This window comes from Filicampus tigris, chromosome 12 (genome assembly GCF_054856515.1).
Source record: "Filicampus tigris isolate MCC_2025a chromosome 12, RoL_Ftig_1.0, whole genome shotgun sequence".
NCBI classification, from domain to species: Eukaryota; Metazoa; Chordata; class Actinopteri; order Syngnathiformes; family Syngnathidae; genus Filicampus; species Filicampus tigris.
This window is the reverse complement of record NC_141228.1, coordinates 22,117,701-22,145,034: the sequence shown is the minus strand read 5'-3', so window position 1 is coordinate 22,145,034 and position 27,334 is coordinate 22,117,701. Positions and strand designations below refer to the sequence as shown.

At 43.4% G+C, this 27,334-nt stretch overlaps 2 protein-coding genes across 4 annotated transcripts; both read right to left on the bottom strand.

Annotated features, from left to right (window-relative positions):
* Window positions 1-633: 633 nt before the first annotated feature.
* On the bottom strand, window positions 634-6,634 carry c1qtnf7 (C1q and TNF related 7). 2 transcript variants are annotated; one of them, XM_086047076.1, is made up of 3 exons: window positions 6,479-6,634; window positions 2,984-3,208; window positions 634-1,557 (listed from the first exon to the last, which is right to left on the bottom strand). In XM_086047076.1, the coding sequence occupies exons 1-3, from the start codon at window positions 6,498-6,500 to the stop codon at window positions 929-931; spliced, it is 876 nt and encodes a 291-aa protein (XP_085903202.1). In that variant the 5' UTR covers window positions 6,501-6,634; the 3' UTR covers window positions 634-928. The 2 variants fall into 2 exon arrangements, with proteins under 2 accessions (XP_085903202.1, XP_085903203.1); XM_086047077.1 differs by lacking the exon at window positions 6,479-6,634 and adding an exon at window positions 4,092-4,377.
* Window positions 6,635-7,290: 656 nt separating this feature from the next.
* cpeb2 (cytoplasmic polyadenylation element binding protein 2) lies at window positions 7,291-26,153 on the bottom strand. 2 transcript variants are annotated; one of them, XM_086047074.1, is made up of 11 exons: window positions 26,129-26,153; window positions 21,707-22,902; window positions 19,890-20,147; window positions 18,026-18,116; window positions 16,030-16,080; window positions 15,590-15,613; window positions 14,803-14,976; window positions 13,605-13,813; window positions 13,362-13,476; window positions 13,102-13,283; window positions 7,291-12,917 (listed from the first exon to the last, which is right to left on the bottom strand). In XM_086047074.1, the coding sequence occupies exons 2-11, from the start codon at window positions 22,481-22,483 to the stop codon at window positions 12,690-12,692; spliced, it is 2,109 nt and encodes a 702-aa protein (XP_085903200.1). In that variant the 5' UTR covers window positions 22,484-22,902; window positions 26,129-26,153; the 3' UTR covers window positions 7,291-12,689. The 2 variants fall into 2 exon arrangements, with proteins under 2 accessions (XP_085903200.1, XP_085903201.1); XM_086047075.1 differs by lacking the exon at window positions 15,590-15,613.
* Window positions 26,154-27,334: the final 1,181 nt, after the last annotated feature.

Sequence of the window (27,334 nt, the reverse complement as noted above, 5' to 3'; positions counted from 1 at the left end):
AAACAACGCTCTGCTATTCGCTTTTGTGTCAATTAGCCCGCCCACACCAAATGCCGCCTCTCCCCCCGCTGCTTAGTAACGACATGACGCCATCTACTCCACTCTGCTTTTCTACGGAAAGCGACAAGCCAGGATTGACCTAACCCCCAACGAAGTGGTGAAATGCCGTTTAGTAACTTTGAGCAAGATTATATAAATTATACACTAGAACGGTGTATTGATGTGTCTGTGTGTGTGCGGGGGGGGGGGGGGGGGGGGATCGGTGGAGCGCGCGCGCGCGTGTGTGTGTGTGTGTGTGTGTGTGTGTGTGTGTGTGGGCTGGGGGTATTCATTTACAGTATTTGTTTCGGATACTTTTCTCACAGTGTTATTGAAACTTTGTTATGGACAAAAAAAAATCGTTCAATTTTATAGTGAAAATATTTTTGAAAATGTACCAAAGGTACCGATTGGACGAAAAGGAGATCTATCTGCTGTTCCTAAAGTAACCGGACATCTGTCACAAATTATTGAATCTGATTTTGGAGAATTGAATTTGCTTTTTATTAGCTGAAAGTAAAACTATAGAGAACTTATCTTCATTGAGGATCGAATGCAGTTCCAGAAAAATAGAAAAACATTTCATAATTTTAAACCCATTTTCAAGTTTATTGGAGTTCAGTTCCAAACGAAAAACTTCAAATTCAAATTGTACAATTGAGATTCAGTTTTTCAACGCAATGTTTCAAATTAAACAATACAAATTCAAATTCAGTTGTTCAATTAAATTTTGCGATTGAAATTCAAATATACAACATGGAGTCTGTCCGTGCTGTACAGTACAGTACAGTAATATTACAAGTCCTCGGAAAAACAGTTTCTCATACATGATAAAACCATGAAACCCACAGTAATTAGCTTGTTAGCTGAACTTGATTCTTGCTTTTCATTATGCGTAGTCTGCTGCCAGTGTGTCAAAATAGTCTGTGTCAGCATAGAGCAAGAAGCCCGAGAACAAACTGTCCGCCCAGCCCGGGTCGGCAAATAAACCATTCTGGTCGTGGTAAAAGATCTCCAGCCACACGGCGTCTTCGGGGTTGAGGAACATCACCGTAGACCCTGAAGCCACGTCGTGGTTGCCCGTGTTGGCGTCGAAGGTTTTGATGCGATGCTGTCCGTTGTGCATCAGAGCGATGGCCAAGTGTTTATTGGCCAGCGTGATGTCGTAGGAGAAGTAATAAATGCCGGGATACGCGCAGATGAACTTGCCCGTTTGGGGGTTGTAATGGCCGCCCTCATTGAGGAGGACCTTGTTGAATTTAATGGGTGTATTCTCTGTCGGGTAGCTGTTGGTGATGCCCATGGAGAAAGCTGATTTAGGTGTGAGACTCCCGCATTTGCACTTGCCCGGAATCCCGCGAACGCCACGTTGACCCTTTTGTCCTTTCTCGCCGTTGTGGCCCAGAGGACCTGGAGGGCCTAAATCTCCGTTCTCCCCCACGGGACCTCGTTTACCCGTAGGACCTCGCTCACCTCGCTCGCCAATCTTACCAGTGGGGCCCACCCTGCCCTTTAAACCTGAAACACAAAAGTCAAGCGTTAGCATTCAGTGCTCAGGGAAATTTTTTTTGACAATAATCCAGTAAAAAACGGTCTTGTATCAAATCATTGTAATTTAGATGCCAACCAGTAGTTGGTGATGAAACTCATTTTGTAACTAAGACAGACAAATAAATGACTCCCTCATAAAGGAGTTAGCTGCTGAGTGTTAGTCCTCAATTTCCTGACTGGCAGACCACAGATTGTGTGAGGGTGACCACACTTCATCCTCATTCATCTTCAACACTGGGGTCCCACAAGGCTCTGTGCTGAGCTGCTGGTGTCTTCCCTCTCATCCATGACTAAACAAAGCTGCCGACTACAACATCATAGTAAAGTTTGCCAACAACACAACTGCCGTACTGTAGGTCTGATCTTAACGATGAGGTAGCCTACCGTGCTGAGATCATCCTTCTGCCAAACTGGTGTGGGGGGGATCCACCTTGAGCTGAACACCTCCAAATCAAAGCAGCTGGATTTCTTCAAGAAAAATCTGAGGGTCTTTCTTCGACTCAGCATAAATGGGGCCCAGAAGGAGAGGGTGGATAGCTTCAGGTACCTCGGCATTATCATCTCCCAGGGCCTGTCATGCTTAAATCACCTCACCACTCTGGTAAAGAAGGCCAATCAACGATTTTGCAATCCCAGAAAGCTGAGGGACTTCAAGCTCACCCCGAGGTTCGAAAATCACCAGACTCTGACCATCCTTTCCAATATTCAGGTCACCTACACCAAGCAGTTCAAAGCCATGAAGAACTGCCAGGCTTCCAGGCACCCCGACAACAGACACTTCCCTGTTGCCATCAGGGAAACAGGAGGATACAGACTGCTCAGGGCCAACACGGAAAAACTGAGAAAAAGTCCTTCTTGCTGGCTACTTGAAACTTAAAACTTGGTGGATTATGTAACCAGAGACCCAACTGTTGTGTACTGCACAGGCAATTAAAACGCCAAGTTATCACAACGTATCCCCTTAAACACCAGGGTTGTCTCAGAACTGGTTGGCTATTTAAGGAAAGACAACGGAAACACATTTCCGTGATGCGGTGTCACGCATGAAATCACCTCGGAACGCGGCCATGTTGACATTTTGGAACGCTGGACGCGTGGGCCAAACGATCTGTTCTCCAGCCGCCTCATTTCATGCAATCAATACGCCGCAACCAAGCAGCTTTTGAAAACCTCTACTCGCGGTGTTTTTGCATGTTAAGGTGTAATATATGCTTCATAGAAAACAGCTGTGTTCACTTCCTCAATAAATATAACTCTGTACGAAGACATAAACAAGCCTGATGGATGAAAACGTAATTATTTAGGCTTACACAGCCCCACCTTTTCTAATAATAATAATAGCTTTAAATTGAAACCATATGCAAACAGCGCACATATGCTATATGTATTATACCTGGGTCTCCCTTCTGTCCCTTCTCCCCTGTCCTGCCATCTCTGCCATCTCTTCCGGGGACGCCCGCGTTCCCGTCCGCTCCCGGGGTCCCGCCCGGGCCGGGCTTGCCAGGTGGTCCCGGCACCCCCGGGACGCTGCAGAGGAGACGCGGCGCTCCTTTCAGCAGCTGTCCGACGACGCAGTGGCACAGGCACACGGCTCCCATCAAGGCCCACATCTTCACATCTGCACAATCAAACAACAAAGATACTGAACCAAACATATGGGACGAAAATAATGTACCTAGGTTGCTAAGTTATTTATCTACCAAGCATAAATGATGTTATCTGTCTGGTTACTAAGGTACCGACTGTACCAACAAACTAATCCTCACAAACAACCTATCTTCCAACCTACTGCCCCCTTCCTAATTTGACGCCTGCCTCCTACCTACTGACCGACGACTGACCTACCTACTTACCTACCCTGTATCTACCGTTTAAAGGAACACGCTTTTTCCTTAGCCACCTCCCACTGAACAACATACCTACCCATTACCAACTACCAACTACCAACTACCAACTTTAACCACCATTTATAGGAACATAATGTGACCTAACTACCTGTGGTACCTACCTCCCGTTCTACCGGTATATACCAGGGATGGAAAGGTACTCGGTACGCCCCTTATTGACCACAGTTTTGCAAGTCATTTGCAATTCGCTTCGTACTGGCGCTCTCACATGCTAGCATGAGCAGAAGAGTTGAGAGAGACAAATCTGAAGACGAAAGAGCTTCATTCAAAATTTCGGTGTGGAGTAAGTTTTGGTTTCACCATTGAATACAACGGCGAGAGAGTGACAACTGTGAACAGAATAGAATCATACTTTTAAGGAAACAGAAGCAGTATGATCAAGCTTCTCCTGCGTTGGTATTCTGATAGAATGCTAGCCGGATACACAACAGTCGAGCGATTTGAACTAGTGTCTACTGAGAATGCCTTTGAACGCACCTACTGTGCCGGTGCCATTTAAGATAAACACAAGAAAATAATCTGTCCTTTTATCAATTTGATACAAGGGAGCTGCGACTCTACTCTGAGTCCCTCCTGGATGATCGAACTTCTTACCTTATCTCAAGGGAGAGCCTGGACGGACACCCTGTCGAGGACTGATTTCCGCTGTTTGTTTCTGCGGTCTTGCTGCTTTTGTCCAAGACAAAATTATTTAGTACACTGCAAAGTTTTTGGCAGTTTTTGCAAATGTACTGAACTGTGGCCCAAAAACTGAGGTACAGACCATGCAGTGGGTTGCCTTGACCTCCCGACTACTTACTACTTAGATACCTACCAACCCACGACAAAGCCGTAAATATACTATATCCACTAGTTATCTCGTCTTCTGGAAAATGCAGTCTCTGAATCTATAAGCAGAGGTGGGTAATCCAGGTCCAGAAAGTAAAAACCCTGCCACAGTTTGGTTTTAGCCACAGGTGCTTCTAATCAACTGAACTCGTTTACCTGCCGGTTGAGTAGAAGCACCTAAACTGTGGCAGGATTTTTACTTTCTGGACCTGGATTACCCACCTCTGCCTATAAGCACATCTTCCCACCTGCCCTTTCACTTCCCTAGCAATCGTACCTACCGACTAACTAACCCATCCACCTAGGGACTCTACCTACTTGTTGATCTATTCAACTGTTAGGTTCTGGTGTGACATGTGAATGAGTTACTGCATCCACAAAACCTATCTAGTCAGCCAAACTGATTTGGCGATGGAATTCTGAAGAGGCCAGATGTGATTCTCACAATGAGAAGATTACGGCTTGACTCATTTTCACACTCTCATCTTCTCAAGCACCCGCGGACTTTTGTGTGGGTGTGTGTGAGAGAGTCAAAAGACCTCAAAATTAAACCTCTTGTGCATGAGCCAACTGCGGTCCTCGTGCCAAAACATTCCCGAGAGATGACATCACGCCAGGCACTATTTTTCTGTCCGTCCAGGGGAACCTCGGCATGCGGTTGCACTTGTGCAGACAGAAAGCCAAACAGGAATGTTGCTCACGGGGAAACAATCCCCATCGTGTGCGAGTTGCAACACAGCTGGGCTCCGGTCCCGTTTGTCTGGCAAGCATGCGGTTGTCCAACCAGAACACGGAGGTTTCAGCCATCAAATTGTTCGTGGCGTTCGCACGTTTGCCCGTGTCGGTGTGAGAAAATGGATCAATGCCAACAAAGGGGGCGGAGAAGGGAACATGTGTGTCAGCCCTGCAAGCGTAAATCAAGCGTGCACGCTGGACAAGTTGATCTGCGCACAAACAGGAAGTGAGCGTTGGACGGACAAAATGATCCTGACCCGGAGCCCTTGCGGTGGCGTCAGTGCGGTTTTGAAGAATGAAACCCCGCCTGAGCATTTGCCTCCAGAGCAATGATGATGTCATCATTTGTTGATGGCCATCCCTCAAGAAACATGCACAGAAATGACTACAAAGCGTTTGTGTTTTCTGTGCTTCACACTTAGTTGGATTTGCGCTCAAAATGTGTTTTTGCTGAACACACGGTCCACTAAGGCGAGATCCCCCCATGACTCTCGAAAGGCCAACCAGAGACGGTGCGGACGGAGGATTTTCAAACGTACTTTCGATACAGCCGCCGTTTTATTGTGCCGTATGTGGTGGAAACACAGACAGTTCGCGAAACAGTTTCAAGCTCCCTGTTGAACACGGCTCCCACTGCCGCATGCATTTGAAGATGAGTTTCAAGATTCCCAGCATGACCAACATTTTCCTGATTGAACGCACACACTTGGAAATTTCAAATCCATGTACGTGAACACGGTTCAAGTTTGACTGGGAACAACTTTGGAGTACATTTGTTAATCTTTTCCATTTTGTGCCATTAAATGACATTAGTGTGCAGCTGTGCCTTGAGATACAAGTTGAATTTGTTCCATGATCATGCTTGTAACTCAAAACACTGATTTCTCAGTCAAATGAATGGGAATGAAAAAAAGAGATCATGATCTCACTGGGTTTTATCTGGTTGAATAACGGTTAAAAAAAAAAAACAAGTAATATTGTATTTTGTAAGTGGATAAAGAATATATGCCTGTGAGTATTGTTGTATTAGCTGTCTACATATGTTGCTTCACTGTTTGTGTTCAAATAAAAAGTGTTACAGTATTATATTACACATTGATGCTATTCATTAGCCTGTCTTTGGTGTTCGGCATTGTATGTTAGAATTAAGCTAGTGGAGGTTGTTTGAAATACAGTACGCAGTGTCATTCTCTTTGAATTATTTTCAGTTTGACAGCAAACTTCAGCTGGGAGTGGCAATAAACAACTTGAAGCCTCTTTTTCTCCGCAATCATTCACTATTCGTCTCTTGAAAAACACAATCCGAGCCAATCGCATGCATGACTACCGTTAATGGCAAAATCTCCTGCACATGCATACGTACGCACAGATTGCCAATAGATGATCGAGCCACCACAGGAGTAGCAAGTCAGTCTTACCCCCCATGTGGAAGCCGTTCATGTGCAGCGCTTCCACTTTTATTCCGCTAACATGTTCCTGGTCTTTTTGCGTCCGTCAGATATGTGCAAGCGTTGTTTCTGCAGACGGCGTCCTGCCGTGAGTCGGTGAGAGCAGCTGGATGGACTCCCTCCATGGAATCCACCCTCCATCCCGACCTTCCCGCCCGCCCGCCCCTCGGCCTGGATCCACTCCCTTCTCTGTGCCCCACAAGTTCTAAAGTGAGCTGACATCATCAATGGGGAACACGCAGACGCACTTGAGACACACTTGACTTCCATGCATCTAAAGACTATGGGAAAAAAAAATACACTAAAGTCAATAAAACAATGAACACATTTAGAACAATCCAGTATTCACACCCGAATATGATTATATAGAGAAAAAGGAATAATTATAAATTAAATGCAAATGCTAAAATAAACACAAATAATATATATATGTATATATATACATTAATTAAAAATATTATTTTATTTAAAAAAAAATCTAAAAATGAAAACAATGTAAAAAAAGATGAAAAATGCATTAAATGCAAATAAAAACTACATAATAATTACGCTAAAATAGAATCATATTTTCAAAATAATATCATACCAAAAAAATAGAAAAAGGCACAATTTTAGAATATCCTGTATGACTTTCTTGTTTTCAGTTCCAATACAAAAACAAAAGATAATTTGTATCGTATTCTGGCCTGAGTGGGTTTAAATTCCCTTCTGTGAAAAAAAAATCCATTTTGTAAAATGGGGTGTGCCAGAGTTGTTTCCGTTACAAAATAAAAACGGCCATAGTGTGTCCAAACAGAGTGGGTCTTTATTTAGCAAGTGAATTGAAACAAACAAACAAAAAATGTAATCACAAGTTAAATACAAAACAAGGCCAAATAAAAAATAAAACACAATATTAATTTTGCATATCAAATAACCATTCAGTAAAAATCATTACCATCCAAATACCTCATAACAATCAGCTTTTGTGAGCCTGTATTGTATGTAAACTCTGATTTTAGAAATAGGTCAACAACAAAATTAGAAATACTTAGCTTAATTAAAATATCTTAGCAATGAAAATCTTCTGTAGTTCCACATCAGAAAACCAAATTAACACCAATGTTATTTAAAATAAAAAAAAACCTCCCAAGAATTATGCTACGGTTGGGTGAAAAAAGTAGAAGGTTAAAACAAGGTGAAAATATGCATGAAAAAGTCTCTCCTTTTGTTAGCAAAACACTTTTCAAAATAACTACAATCATTTACATCAGTACAAAGATATCTGGATTTAAAAATAGTTGCAATGAAAAAACTGGGGTCTGGTTCCTTTTTCTTTTTTTTCTCCTCATTGGACAGTAAAAAAACGACACTGTGGATCAGAAAATCTGCAAAATATGCAATGAAAAAAATAAAATCTGCATCTTAAAAAGGTTTTACACGGTAATCCTTACTTTTTGTACAAACATTAGAAATGGTATTGCACGTCACAACACAGAATCGAGGTTAGTCAGCCTTTCAAAATGTGTTATTAGAGAGAAAGAGAAGAATAATTCAAGTTTCAGAGTGGGAGAATCTCAAGAAGAACAAAACCTTCATGTTGCCTTCTGTCACGCATGTGTATGAAAAAATAAGAAGCATATTAAAAACTATCCAGATGTCTGTGTGTGTGTGTGTGCGTGTTTGTTCATGTATGGTAACCTTTTGTGTTGGAACTAAAGGTTTGAACATAACGAACCCTCCTGTTACCGGGTCAATTTGACCTGGGGCATGGTAAATGTCTATTGTACTTTATAAAAACATAAAGACATAAATAAAATATAAATAATTAAACCGCTTGTGTATCATGATTCATTCATTGCGTCTCCGTCTGGAGTGTGGTGCAATTTGGCCAACAGCAGAAAGCATAATACGGTCATAAAGATACAAACAAAGAAGACTTTCAAAACTAAGTAATAGTATAGTCATTCTTCGCAGAGGACAAATAATATATGCCCAGGAGTATTGTTATATTTTCTGTCTACATTTGTTTGATGACTCGTTTCTGTTTAACTTATCAGTTGTTTAAAGGTTTAAAATGACCCCACCATCAATGCTGGTTCCTTTAGCCTGTCTATGACGTTTTGCATTGTGTGTTAGCATTAAGTAAGCGGAAGACAAAACGTGCAATTCTCTTTGTTTTGTTGTTGAGTTTGACAGTAAACTTCACCTTGAAGCTTCTTTTTTGAATATTTACTGTATCTAATTGAGTTGGGTTCACTGACCGTACAGTGCTCATATCTCAAATTTTTGCTCTTATGTCAAAGCAAAAAAAAATAAAAAATAGTCCAACGGTGTCGCGCATGTCAAGAAAATCAGAAGTCAGGTCACGCGTATCTAAAGGCAGCACTATAATTTTGTGCGTTAAATTTGACAAATTAGTGTATGCTCAGCGTAATTAAATTTTTCTTGTAATTAAAAAAAATGCACAACTATGTAAGGCAGAAGTTTCATACAAATATCATGATTTTCTGTTGTGTTGCATTTTACAATAAAGAAAAAACAAAAACAAATGTTTAAATGTGTTTTTTGTAGCGCAACCTCCGTTTGGCTTAAATTGGGTCATTAAAAAGTCAGAAGTAAAATAAGGACGGAGATTTTTTTGTTTTTGCTTTGTTTTTTGTTTTGTTTCTGACACGTTTGGATAATGAAACGATCCCCGCATCATACTGACCCAAGAACATCATCGCTGTAACAGGAGGGTTTATAGGAGGGGAATAGAATCATTTTTAAATAGAAAAATACAATCAAAATCAACAAATTTTTGTCTACAAAAATAGTGAAATAAATGTGATATTTTTTTCTCCTTTACAAAAACAGACAACAAACGTTTAGAAAAAAAACAAACAAAAAAAACAAAAATACGACGGAAGTCAAGTGTTACAGGTGACCGTATTCAAACATTAGGGACAACATTAAGAATATATTAGAAAATATTCACTTCCTTCTCTAGTCGCACACACACACACACACACACATACACATAACTTAAGACTTCACACGCTACACATGAAAAAATAAAAATTGCACAATAAATCATCTGTGGGACAATAAATAACAGGAGGCTTTTTCAGAGCATCTACACTTCAATTACATCGGGTGAATATAAGATATAGAAAAGTAGTGCATAATAATAATATATATTACTGTATTTAAAAAAACGCAACCAGGGAAGGTCCAGTGAGGGGAAGTAGTCAACACAAGCAACAGCGTAACCATGACAACACAGCAAATACGCACTTGTACAGTACCTTCCAGGACGACATCGTCCAATCGAATCGTTTGCATCCATGTCACCTTGGAAACAGTAAACCCCACCTCCTACCCCATACCTTGACATGTCTGTTAACCAGATCCTCGGTCTACACACACACACACACACACACACACACACACACACACGCACACACGGACGACAAAAAAAAACAACAAAAAAAAACCACGCACACACATAACCACCGAACACCACACTTTTTGTTTTTTCGTCCACTAAAAGTCTACAGCAGAATCACGTTTTCGGCGTAAACGGACGGATAAACATTGAAGCATGCAAGTTTAAATATGGTTTTTTTTTTTCTTTTTTAAATACTATTTCACTCCGGAGTTTCACCCCGCCACACACACTCCTTTTAACTTCATGCTACCGGTGCTTAGAACTGACTTGTCTTATTTTTTTATCGTTTGTTAATTTCCTTACGTCCATCCTGCATGCGAGCTGATTCCAAAAATGCGCTGCCATAAATACATCACTGCATTAAACATTTCTTTATTTTTTTTAACCCTCGTTACATTTAGTAGGCTATGTTCATCTGACACGTTTGATGAATCGTGTAAAAAGGGTTTAACAGTTTTCATACAATTTGGTTTCAGCCAGACGGCCTTATATGTTTGAATAAAATGAACATTTTTGTTTTAATGACTACATGAATCCTGAATTGAACATACAAATATTGTCATTTAGAGACAATATTTTTGGTCTCTTTTTGGTCTCTTATTTTTTTCCCCCAGAGCTGTTGATGTCATTTTAAAATCAATTACTAACCATTTCCCACAAAATCAACAAAATCGATTTTAAAAAATTGGTTTCTTGCGTTATCTTGACCCACAATGTAACAGGAGGGTTAAACGGCATCAAATATTTGTCTACTACTCGTATATGCGTTATTATTTTCTCGATAGCAGCGAGGTTTCCTACGATAGCTTGTTGCGTATACTGTAAAATCGTTGAATATAGAGAGCAGTGAAAAGATTCTGAGGTAATAGTCCATGGAAATCACAATGCCTGGCATTTTTTCGCCTCTTCTCATGTCACTGTTTTGTATAAACGGCATCGATGCGGAAATGGAAGGTGGGCGAAGTCGAGCCAGAAAATGATTTTGCCTCGGGAGGTAGTATCAGAGCCGTAACGTTGTGCTGAACTTATCCTATCATCTAATTGTTGAAAAAGAGGATAACTGGTCATTCGGTCTGAACTTGTTGGCTATCTAATGAACACAATACTAGTGTATCCAATCATTAGTTTCCCAAATGAATCCATTTAAGACCCTGTTAAGTGAATACATAGATTTGTTTCTAAATACAAAGCTTACAAAGATTGAGAACTATGTAGTACTGAATTATGGAGATTTAGCGTTCAATTGTCTTTCACCATTTCCTGACTGCTTGGGTGTGGCTAAGATGGCACCCGGTGAAGCACTTCGGCATCCAGCAGAACTAAGAGAGCATTCACTACTTATCCGGTACAATTGGGATGAGCGGTTAGTTAGCTAGCTAGCTAGCTAACTGCTTTTTTAGAGCTAGCTATCCCGAAAACGCATCTTCCCTTCAGATAGTCCCCAGATGTGGCTTCTTGAGAGTGCATGTATGTCACTTTTACGGTATATAAAAAATCCGTCTAAAGAGATTTAGATATGTGTCGGCATATGAAAGATGCTGGACGAAGTAGAGTCTATTTTTCAAGCTTGTAGAAGTAGCCTCATTTTATATACTTGGCGATGATTTTAATCATTCAAATTTGGCAGGGTTGTTAACAACGCTCTTCTCTGGGGTGTGTCCAATTTACAAGATATTTATTGTCACTTTACAGGGACTTTAAGTACATTTAGTGCTCATCACTAGTTTTGTGTGAAAGGCAAAGGCGGACATATTCTGTTACGGCTCTGGCGTATGCTAGCAATTTAGCACGAACGAGGCTACAGTCGTAACTCGTTTCCTGTCTAGATCTCTATCAAGGAAATTGACTGCCCATCCCTTGTTTCAAAAAGACAAAAATTCCACTTAATCGCAACGGATCTGATGCGGCAATTTTGCAGGACAGAACCAAGAGTTAGCATTTGACTGTTGGTACAGTCTCAAATAGTCTGCTGTCGGAAAAATTTCTATCATGGAAATTTAGTGCCCATCCCTAGTTCCGTGTGAAAGGCAAACGTGCATAAATTCTCTTTTTACAACTCAGATTCTGCAAATTTGCAGGATCTCCTTTGTGAAAGAGGCTAAAGGTCAGTAGTCTTGCATCCTAAAAGCGTGTGTCGGCATTTCTGCGTCCTATCATGTTTCACTACCTTTGGTTAGTGTCTTCAGCGGGCGTGAGTGCAGGACGCGCACTGCATGGGGGGTGGCAAGCGGCGGACCACCATCCCACGTGCAAACATTCCCATATCTTCGTTGTTTCGTCTCACTTAAAAAAAAATAATAATCTAAAAAAAAAAAAATGTATAAAACTCAATTTCTTTTTTCCATCTATGAAAAGATGACAGTGCCACAAAAAAGAGCCTGAGATGTGGGGTGGAAAAGAAGCGATGCTCGTGGCTGCGAAAAAAGCTTGGCCGCCATCTAGAGTGGCGCATGTACGGTTTAGTGCAGGGGTGTCCAAACGTTTTTCTTCCGAGGGCCATACAGTCTGCATGTTTTTTTGTTTTTTTTAGAGTATAGGGAGTGAAAATCGTACAGTTCGATACATGTGACTCAGCCTATTTTGTTCAAATGAATGAATCACTCATTGTTTGATTTTTGCCATCACTTGTGACTGAAATACCTTTGTCTAGTTGACTATGAATTTAAGTATGCTACTATGAGCAGCTAACAAATGATAGCAGGCTGCAAATGGCTCCAGGTTGGACACCCCTGGTTTGGCGTTATGAGCTGGGGGTTACACAGCTAGCTTCTAGTTCCAGCGGAAGTGGATCTGGCGCGGGCGGTCGGCGCCCTCCTTAACCAGGGGCTTGTGGAACTCACGGCCGGCACGCGAGTGGATGTTGGCCCAGCAGAACTCGCAATAGTACTGCAGGCAGGTGACGTTGGCGCAGAAGAAGGGCGCAAACTTGCCGCCGCAGCGAGCGCCCTGGCACTCGTCGCACAGCTGGTCGTCCAGCACGTACGGCTTCACCTCCACCTGCAACATCGGGCACAAGAAGTGTCAGGAGCCTCTTTCACACAGAGAGCCCTTGAAATGTGCATATCAGAGGGTGTTTTCTGTCCAAAGATGGGGAATCCAGGTGCAGAAAGTAAAAACCCTGCCACAGTTTGGATTTTGCCACAGGTGCTTCTATGCAGGGAGCTCGGCAAACTCATCATACCCGCTTGTCGATGTCGCCGTGCTGTAGCTGCACAAATCTGGCGCTGATGGCGGCGATGTAGCTCTGCTGGTTGGAGAAGGCAACCCGCCCCGCCCCTTTGGGGTACTTGAGCTCCGGGTCGGTGTCGATCCCGGCGTAGCAGACGCCCCCATAGAGGCGATCCATGATCATGGCCAGTTCAACTAGGCGGCAAGCGAGACCATTAGCGTTACCGATCTCAAAGATTCCTGACGCGGAAAAGACAAAATGGCGGTCATTACTTGCTCTCAGGGGACGGGGGACTCCTCCCACAAAGATGGTCTTGCGGGGGTCCAGGGGCTGAGATCCGTCCATGACAAAGTCGCTGTCGCTCAGGTTCCACGGGCGGATTTGCACCTGCGGATGAAATAGTCCTTGACTATATTTTCTTACGGTTGGGCTTGCAAGCATGTCAAGAATTTTGAAAGTGGGAAACTTCCTATGAGAATGTATCATTTCTATGTTTCCAATGCTATTGGACTCACAGGTTTATCCTTGATGGTGGGGCTGGAGACGCACAAGTAGAGCTTCCCGTCCTCCTCCATGCAGGCTTCAATCAGGGCCTGCACTGACGTCTCCTCCTGGAACAGCAGGAAGGCGTACCCTTTGGGTGGAAAGTAGGACTTGCTCTCAGCTTTGTGCGGCCAGTCAACCACCAGGTGACCGAAGCGGCGGAAGCTGGAGGTTATTTCATCTGCAGGGGATGAAGAAGAGGATACGTCTGTCAGAAAAATAGTCAAGTGTTTTTCCTCAGTATTGCCCAGACTGTAAATCAGACGTCCAGAGTCCGGCCAAACGCGGCCCGCGGTCAAATTTTATCTCTGTCATAGAATTAATAACGTCTGGCCTGTAGCTCCGTTGACAAGCCTTATAAAATACGCTCAATACACACACGAGGGCAGCAGCACTCTGTCCAACTCCGTAACCCTGTGGGACTCTTGCCAGACAGTTTCTAAAATGGTTACAATGAATAAAAAAAGGGAAAGTTGACAGCGAGGGCCGACAATTTAAGGAAAGGCGGAAATTGGACTATTTTTCACTGAAATATGCAACAACTGTGTCTGCCTCATTTGCAAGGAGACTGTTACCTATTTCCCTTTTTTTTTTTTTTTTTATCTAAAAGTTCACTGAACATTTATTTTCAACAATATGCCATGTTTCAAATTAACCCTATTGGTGTTATTGGTGTTTGAAATGTAACTTGCACTGGTGAATACTTTTACTTGTTTCCCTGTTTTAAATCAAAAATTTCAGTGAACGTTTATTTGTCAGTGATATGTCACGATTCAAATGGACCAAAAGACACGTTTAAGAATCTTAAAATTTAAATAAAAAAGTCAAAAACAAAAGGCAGACTGGTTTGCTTACATGTGCTTGGATTTATTGGCGTTGATGTGAAAAAGAATGTCAAGCTAAAAGGTCGGCCGGCCCACATTTTCACCTCACCAAATCTGTCCCTCTTTGCAAAAACGTTTGGACACCCCTGCTGTAAATGTTGACACACTAACAAAAACACTTGTTTGTACATATGTATGAATTATGACTGCAACTGTATAAATGAGAAAGGTAAATACAACTGAACAATAGCAGTCCGTTTTTGGGCCTACCACGAGAGGGAGCCCGAGCACCACACTTTTAAGAATCGCTGTCCTTGCAGACCCGATTAGGGCCCGTCATTCTCACCTTCATCTATGTCGGGCGGCAACCCGCCTACAAACACCTTGCGCGAGAAGCGCTCGATGCGTTCGCCGTTCTGATGTGGGTAGCAGCCGGCCGAGCCCAGGACCCCCGGGACCCCCTGGTTGCCGTGGCCATCGTCCAGGAGATTGTCATCGATGGGGAAAAGAGAAGAGCGGCCTGGGAGGAGAGATTGAGAGCAGGTGACATCAAGGGCAAGGCCAGTCACGTGTTGTTGTGTTATTTCAGCGCCTATGAGGATTATGCACAATTTATTTGAAAGACAAAGCTGGAAAGAACAAAGCCTTCCTGCACAATCCAACAACAGCAAGCATGCCTGTCTTATATACAATACCAACACTATCTATCTATCTATCTATCTATCTATCTATCTATCTTGTTAGCTAGCTAACTAGCTTTGATCTATCTATTTTGCTAGCTAGCTTTAATCTATCTATCATATATATATAGTTAGCTAGCTAACTAGCTTTAATCTATCTATCTATCTATCTTGCTAGCTAGCTTTAATCTATATCCATCTACCTATCTATCTATTAAAAAAATGCATTCATTTCATTAGGAAAATGAGCAAAACGAGCATACAATTGGAACACGGTGAGAAATAAAATGGGCTTGTGTTCGTCGTCATTGAACGTTAATCAATTAGTTACGGGTTGCTGGGGCTTCTGAATCCACAAAAACAAAAGCACGGCAGATTAAAAACAAGCCATATCTAAAATGAAAAAAAAAAAGCACATTACAAGCAAGCGTGCTGAATTAATTGGAGGTTTACCTCGACGTCTGCCATAGCTCCTGGCTGCGTGTAAATATAGGAGAATGTTTCAGGTATTTGGAGCTTAAAAAAGAGCTTAAAAAATACTTGAACATTAACACGATTCATTCTGTATAGAAAAAAATAAGAATGAAACTGTACATAATGATTCGATGAAATACATTGCAAATACTGTGACTTTGATTTTTTAAAAATGCACCTGAATAAATGTCTGGAGAAAAAAAAATTGTTGCACTTAAAAGTTAAATACAACTGAACTGAACTTAACAAATGTACTGTGCTGAATTTAAAAATCACATTTAATTCAGTCATTCTGGCATACCACTAGTGGAACACACGTGGATCTCTGCTCTCGTCGAGAATTGGCAGATTGCGCCATTTGTGCTACTTAATTATTATTGTAGAAGTGTCTCTGGAAGTGAACATGAAAAGATAATTACCGTTGAGCATGAGGAGACCGTCGGCGGCCTGGTTCAGGCATCCAATTCGGCCTGGACAAAGAAACACACAAGTCACACTGAGGTGGAACGTTGCATGCTAGCTAAATAGCTAAATATCAAAAAGTAGGACAATGAACACCAACTATTTGCAGCTGTTATAGCAAAAATCCGCAAGTAATTGACACCTCCCTCCTGAAATGTTTGTAATTGAGTATAGATACCACAGGATGGCGGCAAAGCACAACTTTTGGAATAGGTTCCACCCCAAAAATCCTTACCTCGTCATCAGGAAAGCTAAACAGTGGCGTTTACCTGTACTATCATCTTTGCCAAGACAAAGTCTACTCTTATATGTATTTTTTTTTATACGTGTCCTTGCTTCATTCAAGGTTGGGAAACACTGGCCTATCGCTTTGCTCTAAAGAGGAAAGCCAGCTAAAGCGACTCCATGTCAATATATGAGGTCCCGTGCGTTTGGGAGCTGCTAAAAATAGCAACAGCAGCCCACCCCAGCCAGCCCTCCTTCTTCGCCTTCTTCTCCTCCTTCTCCTTCGGCCTTGCCTCTCCTGGCTGTCAAACACAGCGTGCGAAAGGGCGACGGCATCTAAAATTAGCCCGTGTCCTCTCCATCTGCTGCACCAGGAAGAACAACAAAGCTGCCTGTGGAAATGGGGGTCCGGTGGTGCGTTTATGACCTCCCCCAGGGTGGTTATGTTTAATACATCCCTGTTAGCTTGTTAGCAGGATTACGCACACTGTAGAAAGGACGATTTGCATGAAATTTTGCTACGGTTGGGTAATGTGCAAAGGTATAATTTGAATGTATAAGCACCGTTTCCATCAAGCAGTACGGTTTACGTCAGTTTGGCACCATATGTGTTAATGGTTGATTTTATTACAAGGTCCCAGAATAGGGCGACATTGGTGGCTAAGTAGTTAGTAGGGCTGCAAAGGGGTGGAAAAGTCCTGGTAAATTTCCATGGGAATTGAAGATGATGTTTTTGGAAAGACAGTGTGGTGCCTTGAGATATGAGTCTAATTCATTCCATGACCATGCTTGTAACTCACAACACTCATATCTCAAATCAATAATCTTCTTCAATTGAAATGAATGGAAATGTCATTAATTCATTTCAGTCCCCCAACCCCAAAACTACAAAAATGATTGCAATGAACCGAAGAAAAACAACAAGAAAAAACGGATTAATCCCTTAGCTATGTCATTATTGTATGTTTGTATAAAGTAGCCTACAATAATGAAATACACATTAGTGCGTGTCCCCCCGACCCCCCCCCCCCCCCCACCCCGTGCATATTGGTGGTTCAGCATCAGCGGATTCACCTATTCACAGATTCCCCAAAAATATTTTTATAAATATGATTTTTTTTTTTTAGGGTGCGGGGGAGTCAATTTTGGGGGTTAAAAATGTCATTTTATTTATTTATTCATTTATTTATTTCAATGAATTGATAATGGCCGTCAATTATGTGGAGATTTTTACTAATAGCGGGGGTCCATTGTACAACCATTTTTGTTGTTATTTTTGGGGAGGCTGTAACGGGTTCATGGCATTTCCACTCATTTCAATGGGAAAAGATGATTTGAGATAAAACTGTTCTTAGTTAAGAAACATGGTCACCGATCAAATTAAACTTATATGTCAAGGCACCAAAGTAATACTTTCTTGCTTTGGCCCGAGTCCAAAAACCGCAAATAACAGAGGGTAGGCTCAAAATGAAAATGAAAAATTGCGAATATAAGGCGGTTTGATTGTGCGGTACACCGGTAATGCCCACCCTCCCGTCTCTCCCGTATTTTCCAGGCTAACGTGATCAGAGGCACTTGGTGGTGTAAATACCCAGCTGGAGGCCCCGCACGTATTAGGCTCTCAGCGGGGGAGGAAATCAGCTTTGGTGCTGAGACACTGCACAGCTTCTCGGGCGGCCTCCCGTTCCACACACACACGCAGTCAGGAAAGTGATAGGCAGTGCTCACCTTTCATGGGATCCTGCTCGGCTCGCATGATGTCAATCAGGGAGCTCTCCAGCGAATGCATGTTGAGACTCTCGTACAACCTGGAGCGGTCCTGGAAGCACAAAAGGAAAAGGTGTAAGTGGGTTTTATGTCATCACAGTAATAATACTTCTAATAACAATCATAAAGCCTGGGCAGTATTTGGCTCGGCCGGGATTAACATTCTTTCCGTATTTAATCAGTTTAAGGGTGCGCAAGGTATGCTCGCCAGCGCTGCATATAGGCAATTCCCCAGATTCACGGGCCAAGGAAACCAGAACCGGGGGGTACCGCAACGAAACACATGAGGCCCTCATACGCGACTATTCTGGTCTGTGGCTAACATGATGAGCTCATGCATGTTGAAATGGGATCGGCCCTCGAATAGATGGTGTGACCCAATTAGTCATCCGCTACAGTCTTACATACTGTCCACGCTCACGTATCCATATATTGAGTAAATTAACAGCATCGGCCACCACTTTTGGAAATACGATGGATATTACGATTATCAAGCAATTTCATACTAATCCCTCTTTTACATATTTTTTCTTGAAAACATTTGATTTCAATCAGGAAAGTGAACACAATGAGACCTGTGGCTTATCAACTGCTCCCTTTTTTTTTTCTTCCAGCCAAACAGCCTGTTGGCCGAGCGACTGTATACGTATTCTTATAACGGCTTAGCTCAAGGCGGAGAGCCATCTTGGCAGTGCTTGTCACCGACTGCCAAACATTAAGCAGAGAGGAAGGAAGGAAAAGGTCTTGGAATCTGAACAATTCCTGATGTGACAGTGTTTATGGAAATGAAGATCAGCACCATCCGCAATGTCGCCGCCGCTTCCTGAAACGGGAAGCGTTGTGCTTCACCGCACTTGTATCAGAAGTATTTTGGTTCTTTCAGTAATGCGTGGTGAACGTCGTTTCTTCTGAAATGCCGTACCGCAGAGCAAAATGCAGTGTATATCAAGAGAACAGTATCGCTTCAGACAAAAATATAAAATATCTTATTAAAAATGAATTTGACCGTTTTTATAGTTTTATAGTGATAAGTAACAAATTGCGAAAACCGAGAGTAATTGACGTCACCCTGAGAGGTTTGTAATTGCCTGTAGATGCCACAAGATGGCAGCAAATTACTTCATTCTAATAAACAGGGGTATGGCGACTAAATGCAGCTCCTCCCCTCAGTTCATTAGAGTTGCTTGGCAACAAGATGCCGCCATATATTTTCAGTATTAGAAATGGCTTTTTACCTGCGTTAAAAACAGACATAAGATGGTAACAGAGGATAGATTCGGGCCCAAAAACGCATTCTTAAATATAAGTGGATTTCAGTTCTAACCATATCAAAATGATATGCAGGCTTTCACATCCAGCGTACAAAAGGGAGGTTTCAAAGCAGATGCGGTATATTGACAGAAATGTGGTTAGTAGACTTTTGTTCCCTCTCACACAACAGTAATCTCATTTTGGCGAGATATGATCACCAAACCAGGATGACACACGGGCCACGTCGAGCGCTTTGCGTCCAATCACGTCGCTCCCCAAGTCTGACGGCGGCATGAAATGACATCATTTCATTTTCCGGGAAAGACATGAAACACTCCGCGCGGATTGGGTTGCATCAGATTGTCCCAGAGGTGGCGAGTGTTTTTCAGAGCGTTTTCACATTTTGCACCCACACCAGAAGGGAACATTTGAATTAAACCTTGTATTAGTTTCATTTGTTTTGATTTAGATTCACATTCCAAAAACAAATGCGATTGTTGTGTAAAACCAAAAAAAAAAAAAAAAGGGAAAAAAATAAGGGGTGGGGGTCGGATCTGGCTGGCCGGTCACGTACCTGGAAGGGCATCAAAGTGTTACTGTTGCCATCCGTGCGAAAGACGTTGTCCTCCAGCCACGACTTGGGCCCCAGCGAAGCGGCCGAGCGCGGGAACTTGGGCGGGGCGATGACGTTGCTCTTCTTGTGGGGCGACGACGCGTGGCCGCCCTGGCCCGGCGCGCCGGCCCCCTTGCGGTTCTCGCGCCCCCAGGACACGCCGGCCGAACTCCAGCCGTTGCCCTGGTGAGCACCCCAGGGAGACTGCTTCATCATAGGCTGGGAGGGGAACCAAAGCAATTAGTCGATGGATAAGTGAATGTCACATTATATGATGTGGTATGCTTTGGATCTTTTCCGTTCCATTAACTTTCTAACCGACCTAGCCAATCATGTATTTTGGCAGGAATATTCACACGTATACACGTTTATTCATTCTACAGAAACAAATGTAATCTAATCATGTTGGAATATTAAAACCATTGGTGCAAATTGTGAAGAAGTGTTGACAGTGACACAATATAATGATGGATGATGAAATATAATAATAATCAGACTTTAATTACATTTCCATGGTTTAGTTCCTCCCGGTCGGCTGCAACTTGACTTGTCACCATTAAGAAGATTTACAGCTTTGAGACTTACACTAAGTATTGTGTCCGCGTCTAAGTTACACACTCTTACTCTACTTGTAAAACACTTGGTACTTTATTTAGTAAGATCACAAATTGACAATGCTAAATTTTGGTCGCTCTAACACACATTGTGCTTTCTCTCAAAGGGCTATTTTGACTGTGAACACCATAGAGATGTATACTTTGGAAAGTCTTTGGAACTTGGAAAGTCATGCAGGGCAAATATAGTACCTGACTAATATTACAATTTGGAGTGAGTTGAATTTTGCGGGGGGAAAAAAATGCTCAAAATGAGTTCTTGCACTTCATGTTGGTGTGCTGTTCAGCTGTTTTGTGCCGTCCTTGAATGGTAATTATTGTGCATGAGTGCTCTTTGAAAGAAAAAAAAAAATCACAGTATGGGTATTTTGGGATAGTTCAAACCCATTGTTGTTGAAGGCTGCTCTTTTATAAATGCTTTGAGCATGAAATATATTCAGACACTATGATGTGCATTGGTTCAATAAAAAACGGACATAATTATGCACATATTTTGTCCGTATTTAAAATGACATTTTTGTCATACATCTGGTTCAGAAGTGCATGGTCCTATGTGACACCCCTTCCAGTAAAAAACATTTCTGGCCCCCTCCATCATTCAAGTTGCCTATCCCTGTTAATGAGATATATTGTAAACAACGAATTTGCAATCAGAAGTCATGGAAATACATCTACATACCGGAAACATTTTGTAATCGCACTTATCTCTGTAAAAATGCACGTAACCTATTCTAGGGGTCCCCAACACAACCTCACATGAGTTACTCGGTTACTGTGCCCCAGTTGTAAAAACAACAACAACAACAACAACACTAGTTAAAACAATCGACATAATGTTGGGTGGACATGCATTGTCTACTATCACAGTCTTAAGGTTCCATAACTAGTCAAAGGAGAAGCTGTCCTTTTTTAACTCTGTTGGGGACCTATCTACCTCTTTTCCTTGCTGTTAATTACACTGCATCTCTTCCAGTAAAACTCAGTACTGCCTGGCATGTTGCGGCATAACGTGGTACTGCACTGAAAGCGAACAACTCTAAATGGGGACTTGTCTCTATAAATAAAAAATAAAAAATATTGCTTATTAAAATAGTGTAGGTTGACTGTATGCAGAAAAACATTCCCTTCTGGAATAGGACAATAATAATAATGTTTGGAGCCCACCTGATGTTGGTTGTAGTTGTTCCTCTGCTGCAGGAAGGCGCCCTGCTGGTTGTGCATCTGCGGGCTGATGGGAGAGCGGCGGATCTGCGGTGAAAAGGCCCCGCCGAAGCCTTGCACGTTAATCCCGGAGCACGGATTAGCCGAGAAGCCCTGGAAGAAGGCCGGGTTGACGGACGATGACGACGGCATCCCAGCGTAGAAGCCGCCGCTGCTGTCGGCGGAGGTGCAGGCGGGCGCAGGTGGAGCGGGCGGAGGCGGGGGAGCAGGAAGAGGAGGCGGAGGGGGCGACGAGCCGCACGTCTGCACCGACCAAGGCGTGCCGAAGCCCGGGAGGATGGGCGAGGACGAGCCGCCGCCGCCGCCGCCGGTGCTCTGCATCTCCGGGAAGGCGGCGCCCAGACCTCCGGACAACATGTTACACTCATTGCTGTTGCTGACGTGGTGGCCCACGGGGGAGTCCATTGGGACGACGCGGGGCGGAATCACGGAAGTCGACTGCGGCGGTGGCGTCGCGGCATCGGCGGTGTCCTCGCGCGAGTCGAGGGGCAAGGAAGGCGCCGCCGACTCGGGGGCGAGCTCGCCGAATGGCTTCTGTCTTTCCCGGACGAGTTGAAGGTCACGGGTGGGCCGTGTCGGACGGAAGCCTCGCTGCTCGTAATCCGGCGGCACCGGGCAGCGGCGGTTTGTTGGCGCCGGCTCTCTGCCGCGGCTGGCGGGCTCCTCGTCGGTGGACGGCGGCGTCGGAGTGTGTGTCAGCCCCGCAGGCTCATACTGCATGTTTTGCAGCACCGATCCGCCTCGTTACGCTTCTAAATGATGACAATGTGGAGGGAGGATGTCTGGCGGCGGGTGAGAGAGGGAGGGAGGGGGTCTGGCCTGTACGGAACCGGCACCGGCTCCCGCTTTGGTATGGTCGATATGGTGAGCTTTAAACCACGACCTACCGGGTATGCGTTTTTATTGTTTTTTTGGGGGGGGGGGGTATTTTGATAAGGGGGGGGGCGGTCCGTTAGTTCGTGCGGTCCGCGTCGGTTGCTGGCAGCCCCCCTCCTCGCCCCTCGGCTGCTGCGGCAGAGGGATTAAAGGTCTCAGACGGAACCGACGTCACGGGCGCATCACGCCCGGGTGCGCGCGCCTCGACGCCGGCCTGCTTTGCCTCTTCTCGCCTCGCCTCGCCTCTCTCGCTGCCCGCCCGCCTGCGAAGAGCGCCGCAGAGTTTACGTCATTTTTCTCCTTGGACCTTCATTATTCATAAAGTGCAGTGGGGGGGGGGCCGACACCCCTTTTGCATCTTTAAACGTATAAAAATAACTTATTAAAGTTGGGAGGAAGGAATACGTGCAGGAAGGGTCACCACCAAACGTATTTTGAAAGTCTAATCTTGGCTTGAAAGCCGAGTTTGTAAACCTAACACTGGCCCTGAAACCATAATCCTTGTTTAAAACTTTAACCCTTTGAAACCATGGTTCGAAATCCTAAGTAGAGCTCATAACCCTAACCCTGCCTTGAACCCCTACTTTGAAGCCTTAACCTTGCCTTGACCGCTATGGATGTTGGACATTTATCAGCACTGGGACGCCCCAAGGCTACGTCCTCTCGCCACTCTTTTTCTCTGCCTACAGTAACAACTGCAACAGATAGACATACAAAAGACCAGCCCGTCTTAAATACTGGCGCAGACCCTCCGGAGGGGCTCATTACGTGTGACCCCAGGGAACATGCTTTTTTTGTTGTTGTACTAGGATAAAGTGTAATTGCACATCCACTACAGTAGGCGGCGCTGTCATTGTCAAACTGTGCGCAGGGAGTATTAACAATGTCAATAAAAGTTATTCGACAAATTTCTATTTCTTTTTTTTCCTCTCTCTAATGTTAATAAGGATGCAATGCGAAATTCCTCGGAAGCACTGATCTAGAAAGACCGACCCCATGCACCTCGTCAAAATGCGCAAATGCAACATACTGTAACTGCCCTTCTCACTGCACCTTGAGCCTTTTTGGGATGTAAGAGGAATCTACCAACCCGCCCGTCTCAAACCATCTCAGCCTGAAAATTCACACCGCAAGGTCCCAGATGGTTACAGGCCGTGTGGTGGCCACGTTTTGGTGCACCAGTGATTAGCCAGTGCTGGAGGGGGGCGAAATGGGGCACGCCGCCAGCTGCTGATAGTTGCATGAAGGCTTTTCTGTGTGTGAGTGTGTGTATTTGGAGGGTGGGTGAGTGTGGGCGATTTCCAGCTGCCTCCACCACATACAATTTGTGACACAGCAATCCAAAAGTGACTGAAAAAAAAATGCCCATATTCTCCTAACAGTTGCAAGATATTTCAAACCAAGGTGGTTAAAGTACTCTCGCTCTACACTTAAGTACAAGACCGTTGGTTGGGATTGATTTAGATTTAGAATGCTAAATTCAGAGTAAACTTTGTTTTATTTTGGACTCTATTGCAGATGGACTGCTCTTCCGTTCGTCAGAACTAAGCAAAAGATCGTCCTTTAAAATGATATGTCATTGCTTTAATAAAAATAGTATGTATCAGAAGTGTTAGTGGTATCAGTGAGTACTCAAGACTTGACTACTTGGACTGGTATCGGTGTGAAAAAAATATTTGTACGCGTTTGCCACTCACGAACACTTGGCCTTGCTCAAGCCTATCAAATGTCGCCGCGTCTGTAAGGCTTGTCGTCATAGCAACAGGTCATCTGCATTGCTTTGGCTGCGCTTGATTACTCGACAGGCTCATTGTGCGTGTGTGTGTGTGAGCGTTGGGGGGGGGGGCATTGATCACTTCATCCCGGTTGACCGTCAGGCGTGATGACTCCATCATTGGGAGTGGCCCTTGTACCTGTAATCCCATCTGGGAACACGCGGCAAGTAGTGTGTCCCACTCAAAATCAGTGAGGCTGGTTCAAATGGCTTTGCATATCGTCACCATCCCAAAATAATGGCGCAAGTCGTTTTTTTTTTTTTTTTTTTTTGCAGATGTTGCACTTTTTTTTAAAAAGAAGAGAAACCATTGATGTCACACGTTAGAAAAAATAAAGATACACTATTGTTGTCGGCACTTTCTTAAAAAGAAGACAAATTATTGATGTACTTTTCTAAAAAGAAGAGAAACCACCGATGCCACACTTTCCTAAAAAGAAGACAAAAACAGATGCAAATCCTTTTTTTTTTTACAGATGTTACACATTTCTAAAAAGAAGAGAAACTATTGATGTCACACTTTATAAAAAAATGAAGACACACTATTGCTGTTGGTACTTTCTTAAAAAAAGAAGACAAACAGTTGATCTAGCACTTTCCTAAATGGAAGACACCTTAACGATGTTGCACTTTCTGAAAAGAAGAGAAACTATTGATGCCACACTTTTTTTTAAAAAAAAATGAATGAAAATGATGTTTCAAATTCTTAAAAAGAAGACAAATTATTGACGTGATACTTTTCTAAAAAGAAGAGCAAATATCGATGCCACACTCACCTAAAAAGAAGATCAACGCTGTTGGATTTCAGGATAAATAAAGCGAATCAAAAAATCAGAAGTTTTATTAATGTCATTGTCATTTACCTTTTCTTACTTATTGAAAAGAAAAGACACATTCTGGAAATCAGCAAAAGAACGGACGATTTTGTTTTAAGACCATAGCCGTATCAGCGGCTAATGTGCTTGCATGTATTTTGGATGTTTGTATATTTTGGCATCTCTGTCATGGCTTTTATCGCTGCATCTAATGGTGTTGCCGTGGTGGTTTTGTCCGTATTGGAAGCCTGCAGGCCCACTGTGGTGTCTTTGTTGTGCTCAATTGTCGCTTTGTGGCCGCTCTCTCCCCGGGAGCTGAATGGCACTCTGTGACGCTGACACTTGCAGCCTTTTTTTCTTTTCTTGTTGTCGCTCCGCCGCACGCTCGCCGTAACCACGTCAGATGGCAATCTTGCCCTATTTTGTTTTATCTGCGAGGGTCACACTTTCACCCTGGCACGTGGCCGCCTCCTGTCCGCATGCGACTCCATTCGCACGGGAATACAGTCAACAGTGTTCCTGACATACACATGCGATAGGTGAAAATCTGTGATAGAGGAAGACTGCATTAAAACATTTGACACGCTTTACGTTTAGACATATTAAAACATGTTTACATTTACATTTAATCAAAAATACGGTTAGGGTTTCAAAATGTATCGTTCAGAGCTGGGCATTTTACAAAAAATTGAGCGTCCGTTATTCCTTATCCGTCTGCAGCGTGGGTACCCTTCCGTCATTCGCCTTTTTCCGGGGGGGGGGGGATTTTTTTTTCCCCGTCTATAGGCCGATCCAAATCTAACTTTAAACGGTCTTCTGTCGGCAATTCTGACTAAACTTTCACTCCCACCCTCCTTGCCTGGCCGATATTTGAACAGAAAGAGAGAAAGAGTGACTTACTGCGCAATGGACGCCTATTCACAGCCTGGTCCATCACTCAAATCTCTCCCCCCGGCAACTACAACTCACGATTCTTCCCCGCCGCGCTCGCCGCGACCATCGAAGCCCCGCCGCGAAAAATAAACTAATGATGGACTACAGACGAGTGATGAATTAAATAAAGGGGATTCCGACTATGCTTAGTCGGTCTATTTGAAAAATATTCCCGTTATTCCTCAACCGTTAGCAAAACGGGCGTTCGTCCGTGACGGATAGACGGACCGGTCCGTCACATAAACGGAACGCCCAGCTCTGGTATAGTTGATTACTTCCCTCCACTGCCATTGATCAATGTTAAGTTATTTAGACTTTTGCCTCCCTTAATCCCGTCCCGCATCTTCACACCACTCCTCCAGTGTCCTGCTCCTTCGATCGTGAGTGTGATCGTCACATGATCTGTTTCGTCATCACACACATTAATCAGGAAAAATATCACTAGTAAAAATCTGTTGTTGTACTAGTGCACTGAATTGTTCTATAGTGAGTATGAGTGAGTGTAGTGTGAAGTGTGTCAGGGGCAAAAGAAGGCAAGGCCGCGCGTTCTTCCTGGCAGGGGGCTTGTGATTAAATCAAGCGGGAGCACCTGTCTGCATTAGTGCAGGTAATGCGGTTATGTGTGTGTACATCTGCCTTCTATACAATGTCGGGGGGCCTGGTGGGGGATGGGGTGGGGGGGAGTTGGTCGCCAGTGCCCCTTGAAAAAGCAGAGGGGGTCTCCAGATGCCGATTATGGAGCCAGCAGGTGTACTGTACATGCCGTGTTTGACATACTGTGTAAGATAAAAGGGGGTACTCATTTTTAACATCTAAGGCAGGGTTCACACTTGTTGATTTTTAATCTAAAGTGAAGGACAATGGCTGTTTTTTAAACTCAATGCCGACTACACAGATACTGTACGCATCAAAAGGCAAAAAAAAAAAAAAAATACATTCGAACAAATCCAAACGTTTATTACTGCAGTGCCTCCTGAAACATGTACAGTACGTTTATCATTTGTTTCTATGGAAACTGAGACATTTATTTGTATAGCACAAAAAGGATGGTGATACATGTTTTTTTGTTGTTAATGTGGGGTGAAAAATATTTTAAAAATCATAAATCAATAACTGGCGAATGAAGTATATTTGGATACTTGTGCTCGTGTTGAATATACTGTAATCTTTTCA

Coding starts and splice junctions, on each gene's coding strand:
- c1qtnf7 (XM_086047076.1), bottom strand. CDS start 6,500: ATGAACGGCTTCCACATGGGGG. Junction 3,209..6,478: donor GAACGGCTTCCACATGGGGG/GTAAGACTGACT, acceptor TTGATTGTGCAG/ATGTGAAGATGTGGGCCTTG. Junction 1,558..2,983: donor GGGACAGAAGGGAGACCCAG/GTATAATACATA, acceptor TTTGTGTTTCAG/GTTTAAAGGGCAGGGTGGGC.
- cpeb2 (XM_086047074.1), bottom strand. CDS start 22,483: ATGCAGTATGAGCCTGCGGGGCTGACACACACTCCGACGCCGCCGTCC. Junction 16,081..18,025: donor CGAGCAGGATCCCATGAAAG/GTGAGCACTGCC, acceptor TTCTTTGTCCAG/GCCGAATTGGATGCCTGAAC. Junction 15,614..16,029: donor CGGTCTCCTCATGCTCAACG/GTAATTATCTTT, acceptor ATTTACACGCAG/CCAGGAGCTATGGCAGACGT.